Here is a 24,045-nt window from a genome sequence, read left to right on the forward strand (position 1 = left end):
AAAGATCCTGGGAAAGGAGGGGGGGGGGCAGTAGGGGTTATTTAACTGTAGAACTTTCTGTGGTGTATCTTAAGATGTTCTAAAGTGTTTGCGTCTCATGTGGACGCGTGTTGCTGCAGGTCTGAACTCTCTCAACTCGATCTCCTCCGGCGTCTACACCAACACCACCTCCTCCAGCTTCGTCACCTCGGGATCCGGAGGCTTCCTCGGCACCTCGCCCTTACCCTCCTCAGGAACCGTCGAGAATGCCTCTTCGGAGATCGATCGGATTATGGCCAAGATAGAACAAGACAATAAGATACTCGCTGAGCTCGATAAATCTCGATCGACGATAGGTAAGACCTGAGCATGCTCCGATGTTTATCGCATGAGAAGATAAAGACAAGTCGTCCATTCTAAGGAGATGGTAATGATTCCTTTGATATTCCTGATTCATCTTTTGTAGTCATGGTGGAAAACAATTTATGGAGTACTTTAGAAATATTGTGTGTCCCCTTTTAGGCTATTTTGAAAGTTGGGACATTTGGAGATGATGTTGGACGTAGCGTTGCCAGAGGGTTTACTGTAAAGGTCGTAGCAGGGCCATGTCAGCTGCTGGTATTAACTTCAGAACCTGTCAGGAGATGGCCTTTGACCTGCGCGTGTCTTCAGGTCCTCATCATGTGAAACACGTGCAGTTCGTGGAGGGCATGTCGCGTGGAGCGTACATGAGCAGCTCCCGCGAAGGCTCGGTGAACTTTCGCGGCTACCATGAATCAGGCCTCCATGATTCAGGTCACAAGCATCACCATAGCTCAGGCCAGAAGCATGGAACCAGCCACAGATCCCATGGTAGCTCGACTCACCACAGTCATCAGCAACAATATGGGATACGTTCATCGTCGCACCAATCGCACGCTCGTCTGCAGCCGTCTAAGGGGCAGCAGAACCCACGGACTCGGGTTCTGCCTCGCCAGCCGCCTGCCCACCGCCAGCACCACTTCGGAGACACGGCCCCCTCAACCTTGTCCCGTATCAAAAATTTTCTGACAGTGCCGAAGCCTTACTTTGGTCGCACAGGGCTGAACAGTAAGTGGCGACTTTGCTACTACTGGAGCTGCTACTCTAGCTGCTGGTGGTAGCTCTGAGCGCTCAAGGGCTCCCTTTTTTTCCTATCGGGTGCCTTATGTAGTCGTGGTCAAGGGGCGGCCCGCTCCTGCACCCTGTTTTAGTAGGCTGGGTTCGTAAAGCCAACAGCACCGTAAAGAGTGACGTCTAACATCCTGTTCTCACCCCTCTCTCCCACCATCCCACCACAGCTACTACTACTACTACTCTACTACTACTACACTCTTCAGTCCGATATATATATGTATATATATATATATATATATATATATATATATATATATATATATATATATATATATATATATATATATACATATATATATATATATATATATATATTTAATTAATTTATATTATATCAGGTGGTCATTGATCGAAAAAATTACAAAATAGAACATTGTGAACTGTAGAACATTTGTTATGGAGTTGTTGATTTACAAACCCGCAGCGTAGTCGTAGCGCGGGCCGTCTAAGCCTCCTGCTCGCTCCCTGGCTGCTTCTACGTGTACTGATCTCGTCCCCCTCCGCCACTTTTTGTGATCTAGGCCACTACTTCCGTCCATTTTTAAACTGTCGTGGAAGAATTGCAGAGGCATCTTAGATTACGCTTGGTTTTAGCGTTTTAGTGTACAAGTTGTGTGTTGTCTTTTCCTGTAGGCTGCGGTCTGTATATTTTGAGTCAGTAGCCAGTTTCTCTCTTTTTTTTTCGACTAAGAGTTATTTTATTTTTGTCTTTACCTTTTGAAAATAATCTGTACATACGTTTAAAAGCTAGTGGTGGTGCCCGCACACAGTGGAAGTCCCGAAGTCATAGGCCTCGTAGATGATATGATTCTTAGCGGCCAATGTTTTTGTATGTAACCAGTCTGAAACCTGCGGGACCTTTCAGTCAAAACCATCTGTCTCGCATGACTCATTATAAACGCCCAGTCATGGTCTAGCGTTGCTATGTGCATGATCAGACCTAACATGATCAGACCTCATAAGATCAAACCTCATATGCATGGGTACGATCTAGTTGCATAAATAGAAATTTTTTCACTCAAATTATGTAAATGAATATATATCCTTCTTCAATTTCCCCAATCTGGTAATACTGTCAGATGAAATTCATAGAGGAAGAACCACCAGCAGATGGGCTGATGCTGCGGCCTTGTCATTTCTCCGCCACAGGGTTATCATCCGCCTCTACTGGAGTGACTTCCTACAAGACTAGTGATGTCATGACGTCACTCGGTCTTGGCTCTGGCAGTATAACAGGCATGACACCTTCGTCTTTTATCATGACTGGATCTGGCATGGGTATGTCTCTCCCCGGCCAAGCCCTCACCACTACAGTGCCCGCCATGGACCTCTCGAATCCCATAGTCAACCCTTTAGGCAACAATGCCTTTACTAACAACCCGTTAGGGATGATGGACCCTAATCTCTCTCATCTGGACACCACGGGCCTTGGCTTGGCCTCTCACCTGGGTAGCACCAACCATGGGCTAGGCCTTTCCTCACTCGGCTCTCTCACCGGTACCTCCATCATGGGCACCAGCGGTATCGCAGGACTTTCCCTTCAGAGCACAAATCCTCTCTCAGTTACCAACCCCTGCAGCCTCCATACTTCCCTGGCCGGTGTGGGTATGGTGGGCTCTGGACCCGGAGTAATCGGCGGAGGAATCAGCAACCCCGTTTTCTCCAGCGTCAACACTCTTCCTACCATCATCACGACCAGTTACGACAAAGACGGTATAGTCGGTGTGCCCTTCCCCAACGCATGGATCCTCTCCTCGCTAACAGCATGCTCTCCTTATACCAGTTCTCACTCATAGACACATTATCTTGTCTTACCTTCTTACCTATTGCATTGACATTTTGAACTATTCCTTTCCTGAGGTGGAAAGAAATATTTCAAAATGCCCCATTTCTACCTCCCTAAATTTCGTGTCTGCTTATATATTGCTAAAATCTGTTATTGGTTGTGACTCTCTCTCTAATCATAATAGTTTCCTTACTTGGAAGCTTTTCTTGGTCACATTTGCTAGTCAGTTATTAAATCTTAGTCACTTTGGTAAATAGTTCAACATAAGAAATACTAAGTCAAGAGATGACAATTTTTAATATTATTTAAAAATTAATTAAAGTCATCTTCGTAATTCACTACATCATTATTAGTACTTTCTATTTTCTTCCATGAAATGATTATAGACAATGGACAGTTTCTTAATCCTTTTCTTCCATCCAAATTTATCGTTTTCGCCTTCCATCTGAAATGCCAGATTATACGTCACCTTGTCATGTAAATAGGAGAGATAAAAATTTTCCTTATCCTTTAATTATTTTCTGTTCAAAATATTTCCCTTCATTAATGCTAATGTAAACTGAACTATGGCGTTCAGCACCTAGAAGGAATTCCATTTTGTAACTTGTGCTTCCCTTCTCAACGTTTACCTTTCCCGTTTCTACACTTAGGAATCTTGTTCCAATATTGACTCCCGTTGATGCCAGCTTCCCTTACCCTCTGCATCTGTTGTGTTGTCATGTTGAGTGTACACACCTGTAGTGTAGCATTGTCCATTGTACCTTTATCATATTTTGAATTATACATATGCATTTTGAATTATACATATTTATGTAAAATCAGATAAAGCAATTCTAATAAATGGTATTCAACCTTAAATTTATTTTTATTTTAGTGAATAAAATAACTTTCTACTGATGCTGTGACAGTAGTTAAGTGATTTTGAGACCTTGAGTATCCCCTGTTTTGTTTGTATTTATTTTTTTCTAGCAATTATAAACTAGTTTATTCTGGTATATTGTTGTACATGTTTCGTTGTTGTTTACTCAAATGGTTTATTTAAAAAAAATCCTCGTCACTTTTTCCGATATTTATGTTATTTTGGTTTTGCTTTCTCAAGTATAACTGCCACACTATTATTTCTTGTATTCGTTCCTTATAGAGTATATGATTTTTGTTTTATTTGATTTGGCCTGATTTCACTTATATTTCTTAAAAATACAAGAGATATAAACACCTTTAGGTAAAACCCCGCTTTTCTGAGTATATTCATTATGATTTCTTTAGTTCTTAATTGTTTGTTAAGTATACCTGCTGGTTGTTCAAAAAGCTACTTTAACGGCCTCGGTAACCCTTTTGTGGTGAAATTGAATTGCAAGTGAACTAAGTTTATTGGGGTATATATATATATATATATATATATATATATATATATATATATATATATATATATATATATATATATATATATAAATATATATATATATATATATATATATATATATATATATATATATATATATATATATATATATATATATATATATATATATATAATATAGATTCACACATCACAAACAATAAACATATAACCGAACATTCTGAGGGAGAAACATATATTTTACTTCTTCACGTGGTTGATAGGCCTTAATCCCAACCCGCAATAAACCTCATATTGTTTCATGATCAACTTCATGATTTATGACTTAAATTGTTACCTGGGTTATTATTTTTGTGTTTCTTAAAGCTAATGTTTCATGAATGATACAACAATTAATCAATAGATATTCACCATATGAGTTATAATACAACATTAAATAATAATTAGTTTGTGCAAAACACATTTATTCTTTCAATATATATTTACTAATTTGACTATATATGTATTGCATGAAGTTTTCCTGCATGATATAACTAATTCAATTTTTTTTTGGTTTATAAATTATATGTAAACATAAAGAAAGTTTTAAATTAATAGGTACATCGTACCAATCAGTCGTGAACATAGGCTAGTATGAATTATTATATATTAGTGGGAATTAGTATATATTAATATGCATATGTATATTTTAGCAAGCATAATAATTATTATGCTTGCTAAGTTACAATATTCAAGACATGGACGCAGAAGACATTAAAACTGCACAGAGCTCTGAAGCATCTTTTGTATTTAATATGATTGATAGATCCTGCAGTATTTGAAAAATAGACACATTGGTTTTGTTGAGATAACGTTACCCTGATATGAGATCTGAGGTGCATACCTCTCATATAACCACATCCAAATGACTTGACTTACCTAAAAATCAGGTGACTTACTCTTCACTCATCTGATGAAGTATTCTGACCTAATCACCTGTAGGTTTCAGCATATGGATATGACCAGATATCCTTATGCTGAAACACTGTGGCCTGATATCCTATAAATGACTAATAAGGGTCTCGTTAATAGAGTTGGGATTGTTCTCGATCCTCAATCGAGAATCCCAGGGTCGAATCCCAAACGGGACATAAATGGCTGCGCACATTTCCTTCTGCCCAGTGCGTCTGTTTACCTAGCAGTAAATAGACACCCGGAAGTTAGGCAATTGCATGGGGTTGAATCCTGGGTAAGGTCAGTAGTTCGTTTTTGAGAAGACCCCTATACAAAGCTTAAGTATATATATACACACAGACTGCCTGTCTCCAACAAAACTAATTATTATGAAATAATGACTAGATTACTTGCGAGTAGCTCATCTTGAACTGAACCTCTGCAAGGAACTCAATCTGACCTGATGTGCAGGCATCTAATAATTAACTAATATTCTATAGGGGAAACTCTGACCTGATCTCATACACGTGCAACAGACCGGAACTTTACTTCAGGTGACTAAACTACTAAACTCATTCTGACTAGGCTGCAGGTACAACACCCTCCTGATCTCCTACTGGTACATATTTGTCCTCACAACTCACCTAATCACTGACCGTGTCCTGTCCTAGATGAGAGCTGACTTTCAATCAACATAACAAATTTAACACTTAACCTAATTTTGTTAACGATTGTTTGTGTTTGCTTTACCTGATCATTTTTGCTGACAACCTCATATTTTGTATCGCCACTGCTCTGACCTGTGTGTGTGTGTTTTGTGTGTCGTTCCGTAGACAAGAACCTGATGAACGGAAATATCCCTGGACTGATGCTGCCACCATATGAGACAGACAACAGAGTCCTGGACGTGCTAGAAATTCCTGGAAAGGGGCGATGTCACGTGTATATTGCCAGGTGAGACAATGAAACGTTTTTATCTCTACTAGATGTTGTGCTAGTAAGCTACGGTGTTGACAACGAAGGGGTTGGCTCTTAAAATTTTTTAAATATTTATATTATTGCAAAGTAATCACTGTTTTCCAATATGATGGTTCTATTTGTATACTCAAATTGAGGCGGAGGGTCGTTGACCCTTTTGCCAGTTCAGCTGCTGACGATCTTTCATTACTATCAGTTGCAATAATACATATCTAACGTTAAATTTTCTGGAAGTCAGAGCTTACTACAGTGCCACGTATCTAGCGATCTCATCCAAAATTTTAGATCCTCTTAGTCAATAACAATTCTGCATCTGGGTTAAAAAATTAAAGAAAAACATTAAAGTCGCGATGTGCAGCCATATCAGGCACTAAGCATAACTGAGTGCTTGTGCTACATCAAGCGAAATGTTAAGGGGGGTTTCTCTTTGAACATTTGTCATATCACTGTTTGTGCCAGTAACGTTATAAATATTTATCTTTTTTCACAGTTTATAAGAATGAAAAAAAACTGCCTTTAGCTCCACGAATCACTTGCATGATTTAAGAAAGAATGATCACCTATATCTGTCAATAAAACCGGCTTTTCAATATTCATTAGCATCAGTCACAATTTTTCCTCTTTAGTAGATATATAAAGAGATAGTGTTTCTAGTTAATAACATGACGTTTTAACATTTCTCTGTCTAGCACTCAAGCACTGAACGGATACCTCTTATATCTCTCTAGCACTGAATATGTACCCCGTCTATAACTCCGACGATTATGTAGCGCTGCCCTAACTCCCCATACCATCTAACACGACATAAACATCCTCTCCAAACACTTAACAGAATCCTGGTATCTTGTACAATTTTTTAACAATATTATCATCTGCATAACACTGAAAGCTATTCACAAATACCCAGACTGCCCTGGAAACCATACAGCCTTCAAACCTATAAATAACTATTCGAATATTTCTTAAGACACTCAACATTCTCAGATACGTCTATGCAACTCAGATGCCATTTATGATTCTGCAATATTTTGCAGTTTAAAACTCGATGTAGATTAATTATATTTACTTAGTGTTTAATAATACCCTTTCAGACTTTCTAATACATGACAAATACTATTTATGATCGTCTCACATTATCTAGGTTTCCCCAAAGAACTCATGATCACTTTTTTTATAACCTTTCACTTACCCCAGGCACCGGCTCATACTCCCTAAGTACCATATATAAATGCCCTACGAGGCTCTGAAGCGACTTAATTGCCTCTCTAACATTGCTAGAACTACCTCTCACATACGGCACTTGCATTCTTTCCTAAAGTTACCTAAACACTGGGTATTTATACCCTAGTACCAGATGCGACGCCATCTAAAACTGCGCAAGTCTGCCTCCATTATATACCCTCTGTGCCCCCTCATTCTATGTAGACACATAAACAGCTAACTAGATAACCTCTTAACCCAACTACTCTCAACCCAATTCTCCTCGTGTATAAGTACCTTTCTACCTTTGCTCTGACTCCGCAGGTACTCATACGACCCGTTCCAACATTCACCCAACGAGAACCCGGAGGCGGAGTTGGCTGTGAACGCAGGAGACTACGTGCTGGTGTGGGGCTCTATGGATGAGGTAGCCCCCCCGACTATAGTGAGAACCTCGGGGTGCCCTCTTTCTCTCTCGCCTGGCCCCCCGAAATCACATGATACTTTTCACAACCTAGATAATTACCACCTAACACCCCGCCCCCTTCATCTCTTACAGCTACAGCCACTGTATCAACATAACATTGCATCACTCCACTTATAACAATCACCTAATCCCCCTCCCCCTCTTCAGTTACCACTATCATAAAAATCGTAACCCCTCCCCATTCCTTAAAAAATCATGAGCATCTACTACCCCCTAACTCTACCTATAACACACCTTACCATAACCTAATACTAATGTCATCATAACCTAAGTAACCAACACACAACACCCTATAACTCATTAAATCTCAAACACAAAACACCCCCACTTGCACTACCCCAAACACCTCACTCGCCCGATAAAAACAACCACCACCACAACCTTACTCCTCCTAACTCTACCTACATCTATTAGCTTGAGTACCCTCAACCCCTTAAATCCATCGACATCGAGCACTTCATTCCCATACTTCTCCTATCACCACCCCCACTACCACCACATTCAACACCACCAACTCCCCACCTCTCCCATCACCACCCCCACCACCACCACATTCAACACCACCAACTCCCCACCTCTCCCATCACCACCCCCACCACCACCACATTCAACACCACCAACTCCCCACCTCTCCCATCACCACCCCCACCACCATCGCAGTCACCACCACATCCACATGACTTCCTATCATCAATCCCAGCATCTCTCCATCTTACCTGTGTCACGTAAACAAATATTCCTGCACTAATTCCCCCCTCCATACCCTACTACCACCTCCGCCTAACCTTACCTACTCTTCGACTACCATTCATGACGCCGTCCCCCTCATAACTTACACAACACAAAAATCACTTGCTCACTCACCCACTCAGACTTCCAGAAGTCCACCATGTCGTCCAAAGCTAATACGCCCTAAACCTCCCAAAACAAAGAACACAGACCTCTCAGAACACAGCTTTAGAAGAACTCACACTAAAACATAACCTCAGGAGCATTCACGCAATCATAATAAGTGTCCCGTAAACAGAATGGTGCACTATTGGTGGAGTCAGGCGAGTCTTCATTCATTTTCTCTCTCAACCTCTGCATTACTTTGCATGTCTACCTTTGATAAAACTTTGTTTTATTTCACTCTCCCTGTGCTTTGGTCTGCATTCTCTGCCTTTCATCCTCTTCATTCCCATCCTGTTTCTTTATATTAATTGCATATTATATCATTATCTCAGTTGGTGCTAAAAAGACAAATGTGCAAGAGGATCGGATAAGTTTAAACGGTGATCTGGATAAGACTGGAAAGGAGATTCTGGTAACACAGATTCTACACGTTCAATTAAATCATAAACTAGGATAAAATCCGCATCATTATTTCTTGAGAATATTATCCTGTAGCAACCTTTATTATATATATACATATATATATATATATATATATATATATATATATATATATATATATATATATATATATATATATATATATATCGTACCTAGTAGCCAGAACTCACTTCTCAGCCTACTATGCAAGGCCCGATTTGCCTAATAAGCCAAGTTTTCATGAATTAATTGTTTTTTGACTACCTAACCTACCTTACCTAACCTAACCTAACTTTTTCTTCTACCTAACCCAACCTAACCTATAAAGATAGGTTAGGTTAGGTTAGGTAGGGTTAGTTAGGTTCGGTCATACATCTACGTTAATTTTAACTCCAATAAAAAAAAATTGACATCATACATAATGAAATGGGTAGCTTTATCACTTCATAAGAATAAAATTGGAGAAAATATATTAATTCAGGAAAACTTGGCTTATTAGGCAAATCGGGCCTTGCATAGTAGGCTGAGAAGTGAGTTCTGGCTACTAGGTACGACATCTATATATATATATATATATATATATATATATATATATATATATATATATATATATATATATATATATATATATATATATATATATATATATATATATATATATATATATGTCGTACCTAGTAGCAAAAACGCACTTCTCAGCCTACTATGCAAGGCCCGATTTGCCTAATAAGCAAAGTTTTCATGAATTAATTGTTTTTCGACTACCTAACCTAACCTAACCTAACTTTTTCGGCTACCTAACCTAACCTAACCTATAAAGAAAGGTTAGGTTAGGTTAGGTAGGGTTGGCTAGGTTCGGTCATATATCTGCGTTAATTTTAACTCCAATAAAAAAAAATGACCTCATACATAATGAAATGGGTAGCTTTATCATTTCATAAGAAAAAAACTAGAGAAAATATATTAATTCAGGAAAACTTGGCTTATTAGGCAAATCGGGCCTTGCATAGTAGGCTGAGAAGTACGTTCTGGCTACTAGGTACGACATATATATATATATATATATATATATGTCGTACCTAGTAGCCAGAACTCACTTTTTGGCCTACTATTCAAGGCCCGATTTGCCTAATAAGCCAAGTTTTCCTGAATTAATATATTTTTTCTAATTTTTTTCTTATGAAATGATAAAGCTACCCATTTCATTATGTATGAGGTCAATTTTTTTTTATTGGAGTTAAAATTAACGTAGATATATGACCGAACCTAACCAACCCTACCTAACCTAACCTAACCTATCTTTATAGGTTAGGTTTGGTTAGGTAGCCGAAAAAGTTAGGTTAGGTTAGGTTAGGTAGGTTAGGTAGTCGAAAAACAATTAATTCATGAAAACTTGGCTTACTAGGCAAATTTGGCCTTGCATAGTAGGCTGAGAAGTGAGTTCTGGCTACTAGGTACGACATATATATATATATATATATATATATATATATATATATATATAAATATATATATATATATATATATATATATATATATATATATATATATATATATATATATATATATATATATATATATATATATATATCCCGCCATCTGAGGAGCTGGAAGAGCTGTACAACTTGTGACAAGCAGCCTTGTACCCTGCATGTAACCAATGTTGTAACCCTTTTTGTGTAATGACATTTTCAAATAAAGTTAGATAAATATACACACATACCAAAAGAATAGGGGTGGTAGGAGAAGAAAATATCAAAGTGTTCAGTGAGGATCCACAAGGTCTTCTCTGAGTACTCTTTATTTTCTTCTCCGAGGCTATGGGTCCCTACACTTGCACCAGAGGTGGTACCCCTTCTTTACTAAATATATATATATATATATATATATATATATATATATATATATATATATATATATATATATATATATATATATATATATATGTATATATATATGTATATATATATATATATATAAATACTTCTACTTCTTTTGTAGGGTCTGATGGTGTAGTGGGTTAAAGCATACTAGTTATGGCAGCTACTGGAAGGTAGTTGTGCTTTCTGGGTTCGAGGCCCACTGGTGGGTGTTGTCCAAAGATTGTTAATCTTCACTTGTGGTTTATGCAAGTATAGGCTCATATATATATATATATATATATATATATATATATATATATATATATATATATATATATATATATATATATATATATATATATATATATATATGCAAGTTCAAAATTTAATTAAAAAGTATTCATAATATAAAATTTGGACATTGATTCTTCCGTTAGTTCCTTGCTATCTGTTGCTCTTATATTGCTCCATTTTAAAAGTATGAAATTGAACATTGTTATTATATATTTTGTTAATGGACTCAATCTTTAATGTAAAATTTATTGCTGATGAAGTACATATGAATCTGATAATATGTAGAATTCGATAATGTGAACGGTTACTTATTGGTCTCAAGAGCGCACAGTGTGACAATGCCTCATTTTGGTTTAATAACAAAAAAAAAAAAACATAAAAATATGTTCATTCATTTTTTTTTTAAGACTTTCAATCCTCTTGGCACAGCTTCCAAAAGGAACATGTAGATCTTGTCTTGTTTAGACGTGTTGTGCTTCAGCTGACCCCAGTGAGCTGAGCTTGGCGCGCTGGAATGAAATATAGTTTATGTAAGCATAGTTGCTCGGTAAGACAGTACTTAAGACATATCTTTTGACTTCAACTAAAACTTATTTTTTTTTTTTTAATTTCTAATCATCCGAGATTTAACACCAGTAAAATTCTCTCTTTTTTTAATTTAGTATATTTGTTCGACCCTTAAGAAGAAAAATGAGTTTTCAATCTCCTGTAATTTGAATAGTGAATGTTTATTTATGTGTATAGAAAAATGTATAAATATTTTAATATACATGTTTACCGTACCATAATGTGCATGTATGGTGCCAATATAGGTATATGACGCACGTCATGCTATACACATTTATAAACCAATTCATTAATTCGCTACTTTTTCCTCTTCATCAAAACTTTCCTTGAAACTACATCAAGCCAACCCTTTCTCCCTGTGACCTTAGACAAGGCGGATGTGTCTCCTTCTCTGCTCTCCTCACAAGCCCTGGCAAAACATGGAGGTTCTCGCATTTGTTTGTACACTGAGTGCTCTATTTGCTCTGGCATGAATTTAATGTTCAGACTCTGACAACTCTCAAAGGCAGACTTGAAAGAATTTTCTCACGTAACATAATAGGATAATAATAGTAATAATATTTGTACAAAATAAATATTACAATATTTATAATAATATTACAAGCTTTGAATGAACAAATCACAATATACACACAAAATACTGTGTATGTTGTGCTACTTGTGTGTATGAACATACACACAAGCTATAGTTTTTTTTAAATTAATATTATTACACTGTAAAGTGTTATTTGCAGTAGCAATACCACAATTAGAGGCCAATGGACTTTCTGGCTAGTTAACATTGCTGTTCCAGGAACCCCGATCACAAATGAATCCTGGGTGCATCATGGATCATGGGTGTAACATGGATCATGGTGTAACATGGATCATGGTGTAACATGGATCATGGTGTAATATGGATCATGGTGTAACATGGATCATAGTGTAACATGGATCATGGGTGTAACATAGATCATGGGTGTAAGATGGATCATGGGTGTAGCATGGATCATGGTGTAACATGGATCATGGGTGTAAAATGGATCATAGGTGTAATATAGATCATGTGTGGAACATGGATCTTCGTTGTAAAATGTTTCATGGATGCAACATGGATCATTGGTGCAACATGGATCATTGGTACAACATGGATCATGAGTGCAACCTGGATCGTGGGTATAACATGGATTATGGGTGCAACATGGATCATGGGTGAAACACAAATCATGGGTGCAACACGTCGCTCGCCTATCTTCTCCTCTTAATACCAGGGAAAATGATGGGAAGGGAATGCATAATTGCAGCTGCTGCAGAAGTTACCTGAATGAAAAGATTAATGTTGCAGTGGCGTATTTGCGAGTAGGACGCATTTCTCTTATTGAATACAAACCCCGGTATGTCTCCCTGACGTCCATGTATCACTGTATTACTGCTTGACTTCACCGTTATTAAGAGCGCAGTGTTCTACCCATGGTGATTTACTCAACGCAGTTTAGAGTTATTGGTTTATATACAAGTATTGCTATTAGTAGATTACTTGGTGCATACAATGGCTATATCAGCAGACCTGCACATGCTCTGTGGTTCCAGCCTTCCTTGAATGATAATCCTGGCTCATTGAGGGGAATTTCTCGTCTCTATATATTTTACTATTTATTCCTTTTCTTTTGCACGTGTTTAGGACGGGTTCTTCGATGGCGAACTGTTGGACGGACGGCGGGGGCTTGTTCCCTCGAACTTCGTGGAAAAACTTATAGGGGAAGACCTCATTGAGTTTCATCAGTCGGTAGTAATGGGACTGCGGGACGGAGACGAGTCTATGTCCACCTCTGTTCCTCAGGACCTGGACTTTATATCTCAGGACGAATCCCAGCTGATGATAGGTATGGAGTTGTTGTGTTTTACACCATCCATGCCCCGTCTCCCCTGCCCTCCCTCCTTACCTTCTTTCATGCCCCAGGCACCCCATGAGCCTGGAAATACAAATATCTCCCTATGAGTGAACTCTAATACAATTGTGTGCTTAACTTCGTTTACTTCTGCTGGCGGTTCTCACAACTTATTAAAATTTATTGCCTTCTCTAATTTTCAACTTCCTTAAATTACATTGTGATTATGTACTTGTTTGTATTCAAATGAAAATGTATCTCTTTCAATTTTGTTTTAATGACAAGGAGATTAAGTTAGCTTATGAATCTGTTCGTGTTTTTTGTATGTTCACTCACTGATTCGTAATTGTCTTCACTGCTAAAATTTTTATATATCTTCACGTTTTAAATTTTTTAATATTTTTATTAAGAAGCATCACAGCTTTCATTATGACTAATAATTACCATTAACTCATTATGTGTTATTATCGCCGCATAGTAACTAGCCCTAGAGATAGAACTTCATTATATTTTTCCCACATTGCAGAAGTTATAAAATATTTTAGTAATTTTTTAATTCGCTTCATCATTAGCACCTCTTGTTGAGCCATATTTATCTTCTGCAGTGTACTTCCTAATTCTTCTTTAGATGTCTTGGCTGTGTCCGTAGACGTCTTGGGTAGTGACTCGCCAGTATATCCCTCTCTTTCCCCCAGATTTTCCCTCTCCCTCCCTCTCTTTTCACGGCCTTGATGCCACAGAGTGCCTCACCGATCAGGACATATCACCCTTGCACTTTCTGCTTATCTTGTCTTGTCAGATCAGTTGACGCAAGCACTCACTGCTTCACCGTTTTGACTATGTAATGGGGCATAAAGTGAATCAATAACTCTGAACTTCATAATTTGGAAGTTGGATTTTATGAGTATAAATCAACATAGCTCTAACCTGTCTCTTTATGCATGATTTCAAGTAATCTCTAAATTTTTTAATAACAGGCTCCTGAAGTTCACATTAGGATTTATGATTAACATTTTCACTTATAATTGATGTTTTCCTAATATATGTAACTTGTCTTTGTTCATATACATTGGAGGATACTCGAGTGCTTTGGGAGATAAGCCGTAGAGAAACATTTAAGGATTCACTCTATGTAAGGTAGCGGTGAGGTACATAGTGCAGCAGGGCACAGTGACGGAGTCATATGCTGCCATCTGGAGCCAGCCACTCCCAGCTGGTGGCAGGTGACAGCTGGTAGCACCGCCCTTCCCTAGTCAAACACGCACCCGCTATACAAGTCGGCTTCACCACACCACCACTCTCAAGCAAACTGAACAGCCACCAGCTATACCAGCACCGTCAGGTAGCCCAGTTCACCATGGAGGGCTTAATCCCAGCTGCCTCTTACACCCAACCCTGGCTTCGCTAGCTTAGCTAGAATAAACAAACCCACCGTCCCCCCACCATTATAGATTTTTGGGTGTGGCGTGGATGGGTGGGCGTAGGTAACTTGAGGCTAGCTAGAAACCTAGAGTGACCGCGAAGACGTAGTCCCGCTATTCCCAGCCAGGCGTCATGATCGTCTCGGTTTTCTCGCAGATACCAACGCGCCCGTAAAGTTTGTAAAAAACATCTTCAAGGGTGTTCAAGGACTTTTCGGGCAAGGCGAAAAAAATGAGGCTACTACATTGGTGTCGACCGTGCTGGGATCCACAGGGTCGGCCGCACAAGCTCTCATCCCTAAGGGGCCTCTGGTATCCCAGTCTGGCCACGGGTTACTCACTCCCCTCGGCTCCTTCAACCCCTTGGGGGCACTAGCGGGGCACAAGAACCCTGCCCAGCACGGCGTCCCATCCGCCAGTACGTTCGTCCTCTGCACACTCCCATCAGTACTCTTTCAGGAGACGTATGTTGTTGGAGGCGCAGGGTTGGAGTGCCCATCTCCGGGAACTTCATACCCAGCCCTAACAACTACGCCCAGACCATGGTCGGGAAGGTCTTGCCTACCGTTTTCACTTGAGTCATTACCGCCATCACTAAATTAAATTCTGTATTCCCGGTTATCTAGAGATTCTTCATTCTATTAATATATAACATTATAAATCGTTAGTCCCATTAGTATACAGCGTAGGCACTTACCGGTGGCAGCGGGAGTGTCTCAAGTGGTCACGGTGACCTGGCCATGGCCTCGTCCCTTCTCCCGCTATTAAGCTTCCCCTCCGCCTTGGTTTTCTGCAGGAGTCTGTAGAGACCTGACTCTTAGAACCAAGGCTGTCGGTGATGCTTCTTGAGTGCTGCATTTTGATTTATCCTTGCATATATATATATATATATATATATATATATATATATATATATATATATATATATATATATATATATATATATATATATATATATATATATATTTATATATATATATATATATATATATATATATATATATATATATATACATATATATATACATTTATAATATACAGTATGTATATTTATATATATATTCTGTATAATCTCTGTAGAAGTGCATCGTGGCTTGAATTATAATTTGGGAGTGAATCAAAATATATATATATATATTTGGTTGTATGATGGATGACGTCAGGACTGCTACAGCCATTAATTATAGCAGCCGTCATACAGTATAAAATACTCTTAACAGTATACTACACACTTGCTCAACACAGGGAAGGCTTTCTTGAGCCACAAACTACATACACACTATTCTCAGTTCAAGTAACGCAAAATACCTAATACACTATAGCTGGAAGACTATACCCAATAATACAAGAGAGGCATTGTCCACCATTCTCAAATGAGTATATACTTTTCTAATGCAATCTTACATCAACATTACTGCCAGGATATAGTGCAAAGTTTAGAAGTGTTTCATTATAATTTATCCATAATACAAAATTTCAAACGTCTCAATATTTATTAAACCTGTGGCCGACCACAAAGACGCGTTCAATATCTGTTAGCTGTTAATCTTTATGACTGAGTTAACTTTAAAAATTAAAGCAGCATGACCAAAACAATGAGAAAATTAAAAGTAATATTTTTTTAAGTTTTTTATTGTTATGTTACGTTTAAGCTTAACATTTTAAACATATCTTGTTTAAAAAAAAAGTAGGTTATTTTGTAACTTTGTTAAAAAAAAGTACAAACAGGTAAGGACGATTGAAACCGATCCTTAAATGTTTGCCACTGATATTAAAAAAAATATATTTTGAATGTTTCCAGAATTTCCGTAATTTGTTATTTATATGTATAATAATTTTGTCAATTCTTAGGTTATTATAAACATATTACGGCAGACCTTTTTGCTTGCATTACAAAGGTCTTAATATTTCTTTTGTGGATCTCCTGTTTTCTCTTTAATAACCACTATACTAGTTTTTTTTATATAAAGTAAATTTTTCTTTCTTTCTCAGAGTTCTTATTTTTTATTAATTGATATATTAATTTTTGTCTGATAATCGTACAGAAGCAAAAGCTCACATTCACAAATAACTTCGTAACTACACTTTGCTCTCATAATCATGGAACATTTTCTCAAGCCAAGACTCAGTCATCCTCGCATGGGTCGCCAGTCTCATTTTATAACCCCCAAAAAGAATCCGACAAATTATTTCGTTCAAATTGTGACCTCTCTTCTGAAAATTAAAATCATGGCACTATATATATTACAAATGAGAGTCCAGTATTGTTTCCATACCACTGGCATGTTCCAACCTATTCTCCTGATAGGATAGAGCTCTCTGTAACTATGTCTACGATCATACAAAAATCGACTTGATGGACAAATAGAAAGTAGAATTCGGTGCTATTTATTTAATATAGTACCGCAAAAAAATAGAGCTAAAAAACAATCTTAAATTTTCCTGGGTCTAGTATAGTATATATTAGGCCTAGAATTACACACAGAAATCACAATTGCGTGATGCATCATGTGAACAAATCCAGAAGGGCCGTGGCAATGATTCGAACCTGCGTTCGAGAGCATCCCAGACGCTGCCTTAATCGATATATATATATATATATATATATATATATATATATATATATATATATATATATATATATATATATATATATATATATATATATATATATATATATATATATATATATATATATTTATATATATATATATATATATATATATATATATATATATCTATATATATATATATATATATATATATATATATATATATATATATATGTCTATATATATATATTTGTCTATATATATATATATTAGTATATTTTGGTAGCAGTCTTTCCTGTAGACATATATTATTAAATATGACCGAAAAAGTAAGATTAATAATTCTAACACGAATTTTCTCAATCTTTCGTACATTACGCTTCACTGTTGGAGGTAAATCAAAAATCAATTCTCCAAAATTCATTTTTATTTCTAGTCTGACGCGACACGGGCGCGTTTCGTAAAACTTATTACATTTTCAAAGACTTTAGTTCACAAATACACAACTGAATAGAACTTACGTATCTCCGATTTTATATCTACATTTGAGTGAGGTGGAAGGGGTGATGTGGCATTAACACAAGACAGAACAAAGTGTGGTATTAATAGGGTATTAATTTCATCAACACAAGACAGAACAAGAGTATTAATAGGGTATTAATTTCATCAACACAAGACAGAACACGAAACAATGGATATTGAATAGAAGTGTTTGTAGAAAGCCTATTGGTCCATATTTCTTGATGCTTCTATATTGGAGCGGAGTCTTGAGGTGGGTAGAATATAGTTGTGCAATAATTGGCTGTTGATTGCAGGTGTTGACTTCTTGATGTGAAGTGCCTCGCAAACGTCAAGCCGCCTGCTATCGCTGTATCTATCGATGATTTCTGTGTTGTTTACTAGGATTTCTCTGGCGATGGTTTGGTTGTGGGAAGAGATTATATGTTCCTTAATGGAGCCCTGTTGCTTATGCATCGTTAAACGCCTAGAAAGAGATGTTGTTGTCTTGCCTATATACTGGGTTTTTTGGAGCTTACAGTCCCCAAGTGGGCATTTGAAGGCATAGACGACGTTAGTCTCTTTTAAATCGTTCTGTTTTGTGTCTGGAGAGTTTCTCATGAGTAGGCTGGCCGTTTTTCTGGTTTTATAGTAAATCGTCAGTTGTATCCTCTGAAAAATCAGAGGATACAACTGACGATTTACTATAAAACCAGAAAAACGGCCAGCCTACTCATGAGAAACTCTCCAGACACAAAACAGAACGCTTTAAAAGAGACTAACGTCGTCTATGCCTTCAAATGCCCACTTGGGGACTGTAAGCTCCAAAAAAACCAGTATATAGGCAAGACAACAACATCTCTTTCTAGGCGTTTAACGATGCATAAGCAACAGGGCTCCATTAAGGAACATATAATCTCTTCCCACAACCAAACCATCGCCAGAGAAATCCTAGTAAACAACACAGAAATCATCGATAGATACAGCGATAGCAGGCGGCTTGACGTTTGCGAGGCACTACACATCAAGAAGTCAACACCAGCAATCAACAGCCAATTATTGCACAACTATATTCTACCCACCTCAAGACTCCGATCCAATATAGAAGCATCAAGAAATATGGACCAATAGGCTTTCTACAAACACTTCTATTCAATACCAATTGTTTCTGTTCTGTCTTGTGTTGATACTTTTAATACCCTATTAATATCCCCTCTTGTTCTGTCTTGCGTTAATGCCACATCACCCCTCCCACCTCACTCAAATGTAGATATAAAATTGGAGATACGTAAGTTCTAATCAGTTGTGTATTTGTGAAGTCTTTGAAAATGTAATAAGTTTTACGAAACGCGCCCGTGTCGCGTCAGACTAGAAATAAAAATGAATTTTGGAGAAGTGATTTTTGATTTACCTCCAACAGTCAAGCGTAATGTACGAAAGATTGAGAAAATTCGTGTTAGAATTATTAATCTTACTTTTTCGGTCATATTTAATAATATATATATATATATATATATATATATATATATATATATATATATATATATATATATATATATATATATATATATATATATGTCTAACCACGCTTGAAACAGTCAAAGTATCCTACTTCTATTACGTTACGTGGTAGTTGGTTCCACAAACCAACAACTCTGTTACCGAACCAGCATTTATCAGATCTTTCCTAAATCTAAACATCCAATTTATACCCATTGTTTCATATTCTCTCTTGTGTTGATACTTTTATTACCGTATTATTATCCTTTTGTTGTGCACATTCATCCACTTGTACACCTCTATCATGTCACCACAAATTTTTCGCATTTCTAGAGAATGTAATTTAAGCTTTGTCAATCTTTCTTCATATGACAGGTTTCTAATTTGGGGCATTAACTTTGTCATCCTACGCTGGACACGTTCTAGTGAATTCATATCCATTCGGTACGGCGACCAAAACTGAACTGCGTAATATAAATGGGGCCTAACCAATGCAAGACATATCTGAAGAACAAAACCAGGTGTCTTATTACTAACGCTTCGATTAATAAATCCCAGTGTCTTATTTGCCTTATTACGAACATATTTGCATTGATTGTCATGTTTTAAATTCTAACTAATCATACCTCCCAGATCCCTTTCGCAATCCGACTTCGCAATCTCAACACCATCTATCTCCTATCTTGTAACTATCATCATTACCTAGCCTCAAAAACCTTACATTTGTCAGCATTAAACTGCATCTGCCAATCTTTTGGCCATTTCAAAACCTTATTTAGATCGTCTTGAAGTGACCGTGAGTCTTTTTCCGTGTTTATTATATCATCTTCCGATTTTATAATTTTTTGTTTATTTTCATTTTTTCCGATACATCATCCCGATATATATATATATATATATATATATATATATATATATATATATATATATATATATATATATATATATATATATATATATATAATATATATATATATATATATATATATATATATATATATATATATATATATATATATATATATATATATATATATATATATACATATATATATTACGAATAACGGAAGTCCCAGGAGAGAACCCTGAGGCACGTTCCACTTACATTAGTCTCCGACTCTGAATTAACCCCGTTGATAAAAACTCTGTTTCCTTTCGAACAGCCATGCCCAATTCCAACTGAATATAGCACCCATAATACAGTGAGCCTCTATCTTTTTAATCAGTCTTCCATGTGACCCTGTATCAAAAGCCATGCTAAAGTCAAGGTACACAGCATTATAAACCTTACCACTAGCACCTACTTAAACTTGGCACTTTCTCCTGATAGTTCCAGTCTCCTTGTCCAAATTCAGTAATACAAAAGTCTAGTTTCTGTTGGTTCATCACGTTCATATTTGAACGATCGACCACATAGTACCTATAAGTACTTTCCTTTTAGTAGGATGGTGTGCACGTTCACAACTACACGCCACTCACTCTAGGACCCTCACGCCACGCTCTGTAGCATCCACACGCTACTCAGTCTAGCACCCACACGACACTCACTCTAGCACCCACACGCCACTCTCTATAGCATCCACACGCCACTCTCCATAGCATCCACATGCCACTCTCCATAGCATCCACATGCCACTCTCTTTAGCATCCACACGCCACTCTCCATAGCATCCACACGCCACTCTCTATAGCATCCAGACGCCACTCTCCATAGCATCCACATGCCACTCTCTCTAGCATCCACACGCCACTCTCCATAGCATCCACATGCCACTCTAGCATCCACACGCCACTCTCTCTAGCATCCACACGCCACTCTCCATAGCATCCACATGCCACTCTAGCATCCACACGCTACTCTCTCTAGCATCCACACGCCACTCACTCTAGCACCACACGCCACTCTCTCTAGCATCCACACGCCACTCACTCTAGCATCCACACGCCTCTCACTCAAGCACACGCACGACAGCACCCCACACTACTCACATTAGAACTCATAACCTACTTACTTTAGAACAAAAGTTGCACTTTCTTTAGATATCGCACTTTACTTTAGCGCACAAGTCCCACTCACACTTTAGGCACCATTAGCATGATATACACGCTGAGTGGGTGAAGTCATTAGAAAAAAATACGATATTGTAAATATTAAAAGCGAATGAAATTCCTAATCTCTCCTTCCTTTGCGGTTCAGAGAAGAAAAATTGTCGATATTACTTCTCAACCTCACGTAGTAAAAGACTTTTTTGGTCAATTAGTCAACTTTTGTCAATTTTGTCAACTTAAATTTGGATGCAAATGAATGTTTGTTTCTAACACTAAAAAGCAGGCTTAAAGTGTTGTAAACAGAAATACTACAATAAGGATAAAACTGAAATTGAAATAATTTTCTTTTTATATCGAGCACTGTATTGTGAAAAAAATCGAGCACTGTATTGTGAAACAAATCGAGCACTGTATTGGAAACCACCAGTAAGGGACTGTATTATGAAAAGAAAACATGCAAATCACTGTATTGTGAAACGCAAGTAAAGCATTGTACTGTGAAACACAAGTAAAGCACTGTACTGTGAAACACTAGTAAAGCACTGTACTGTGAAACACTAGTAAAGCACTGTAATGCGCATCACAAGTAAAGCACTGTACTGTGAAACACAAGTAAAGCACTGTACTGTGAAACACTAGTAAAGCACTGTACTGTGAAACACAGGTAAAGCACTGTACTGTGAAACACTAGTAAAGCACTGTACTGTGAAACACTAGTAAAGCACTGTAATGTGAAACACAGGTAAAGCACTGTACTGTAAAACACTAGTAAAGCACTGTACTGTGAAACACTAGTAAAGCACTGTACTGTGAAACACAAGTAAAGCACTGTACTGTGAAACACAAGTAAAGCACTGTACTGTGAAACACTAGTAAAGCACTGTACTGTGAAACACAAGTAAAGCACTGTACTGTGAAACACTAGTAAAGCACTGTACTGTGAAACACTAGTAAAGCACTGTACTGTGAAACACAAGTAAAGTACTGTACTGTGAAACACTAGTAAAGCACTGTACTGTGAAACACAAGTAAAGCACTGTACTGTGAAACACTAGTAAAGCACTGTACTGTGAAACACTAGTAAAGCACGGCACTGTGAAACACAAGTAAAGCACTGTACTGTGAAACACAATTATTGCACTGTACTGTGAAACACAAGTAAAGCACTGTACTGTGAAACACTAGTAAAGCACTGTACTGTGAAACACTAGTAAAGCACGGCACTGTGAAACACAAGTAAATCACTGTACTGTGAAACACAATTATAGCACTGTACTGTGAAACACAAGTAAAGCACTGTACTGTGAAACACTAGTAAAGCACTGTACTGTGAAACACTAGTAAAGCACGGCACTGTGAAACACAAGTAAAGCACTGTACTGTGAAACACAATTATAGCACTGTACTGTGAAACACAAGCTGAGCCAAATTTATTTTCTTTCAACGTATCTTTGAGTCTGTCAATATGAGGGCCTGCTGATATGCGGGCATGGTAGTATGCGGGTCTGTTGTTGGGGTATGTTAGTATGTTGGTATGTTAGTATGCTAGTTTGTTAGTAAATAGGTCCATTAGTATGTGAGGGATCTGTTAGTATGCAGGTTTGTTAGTATGCATGTCTCTTAGCATGTGCGTATGTTAGTATGCGTATCTGTTGGTATTCAGAGGTTTGTAAGTATGCGGATCTGTTAGTTTTAATGTTTATTAGTATGCTGGTCTGTTAGTATGTAGGTCCGTAAGTATAAGGTGGTCTGCAAGTATGCACATTTATTAGTAACGGTTTTTGTTATAGCGTATGTCTAATACTAAGCAAGTCTGTTAGTATGTGGTTCCATTAGAATGCGGAAGTCTGTCAGTATGAGTCTGTTAATGAGCAGGTCTGTTAATATGCGGTACCCGTGCGTTAATGTGGACGGGTCCATTAATTAGTATGTGGGGTTCGATAATATGCGGATCTGTTATTATGTGTGGGTCTGTTAATATGCGGAGGTCTATTTGTATTCGGGTCTCTTAATATGCGCGTCTGATAGTATGCGGGTCACTATTAGTATGCAGGTCAGTTAGAATTGGGGGTGTCAGTTAGTATGCCTCTTTTAGTAAGCGTGTCTGTAAGTATACTGAAGTGTTGTCAGCGTGACTGTTAGTATACTGAAGTATTTTAGTATACAGGTTTGTGCCCACGCTTATAAATGTCTATGTTTTTGCATGTATACTTGGGTAGCTGTATTCCTCGTGTCAGAGCGT

At 37.5% G+C, this 24,045-nt stretch overlaps 1 protein-coding gene across 15 annotated transcripts in view; it reads left to right on the top strand.

Moving 5' to 3' along the window:
• The window catches only part of LOC123762528 (peripheral-type benzodiazepine receptor-associated protein 1), a 289,954-nt gene that overhangs the window by 231,876 nt on the left and 34,033 nt on the right, over positions 1-24,045 (top strand). For 10 of the 15 annotated variants that reach the window (XM_069332422.1, XM_069332412.1, XM_069332416.1 and 7 more), the window contains 6 exons: positions 120-335; positions 2,284-2,847; positions 6,047-6,167; positions 7,716-7,836; positions 13,576-13,777; positions 15,362-15,622. In XM_069332422.1, the coding sequence (XP_069188523.1) occupies positions 120-335; positions 2,284-2,847; positions 6,047-6,167; positions 7,716-7,836; positions 13,576-13,777; positions 15,362-15,622 (1,485 nt within the window). The remainder of the gene's footprint in view (positions 1-119; positions 336-2,283; positions 2,848-6,046; positions 6,168-7,715; positions 7,837-13,575; positions 13,778-15,361; positions 15,623-24,045) is intronic. The other 5 variants (XM_069332425.1, XM_069332426.1, XM_069332415.1 and 2 more) reach the window with 4 other exon arrangements.

The sequence above is a fragment of the Procambarus clarkii genome, chromosome 27 (assembly GCF_040958095.1).
Source record: "Procambarus clarkii isolate CNS0578487 chromosome 27, FALCON_Pclarkii_2.0, whole genome shotgun sequence".
In the NCBI taxonomy this organism is placed as follows: Eukaryota; Metazoa; Arthropoda; class Malacostraca; order Decapoda; family Cambaridae; genus Procambarus; species Procambarus clarkii.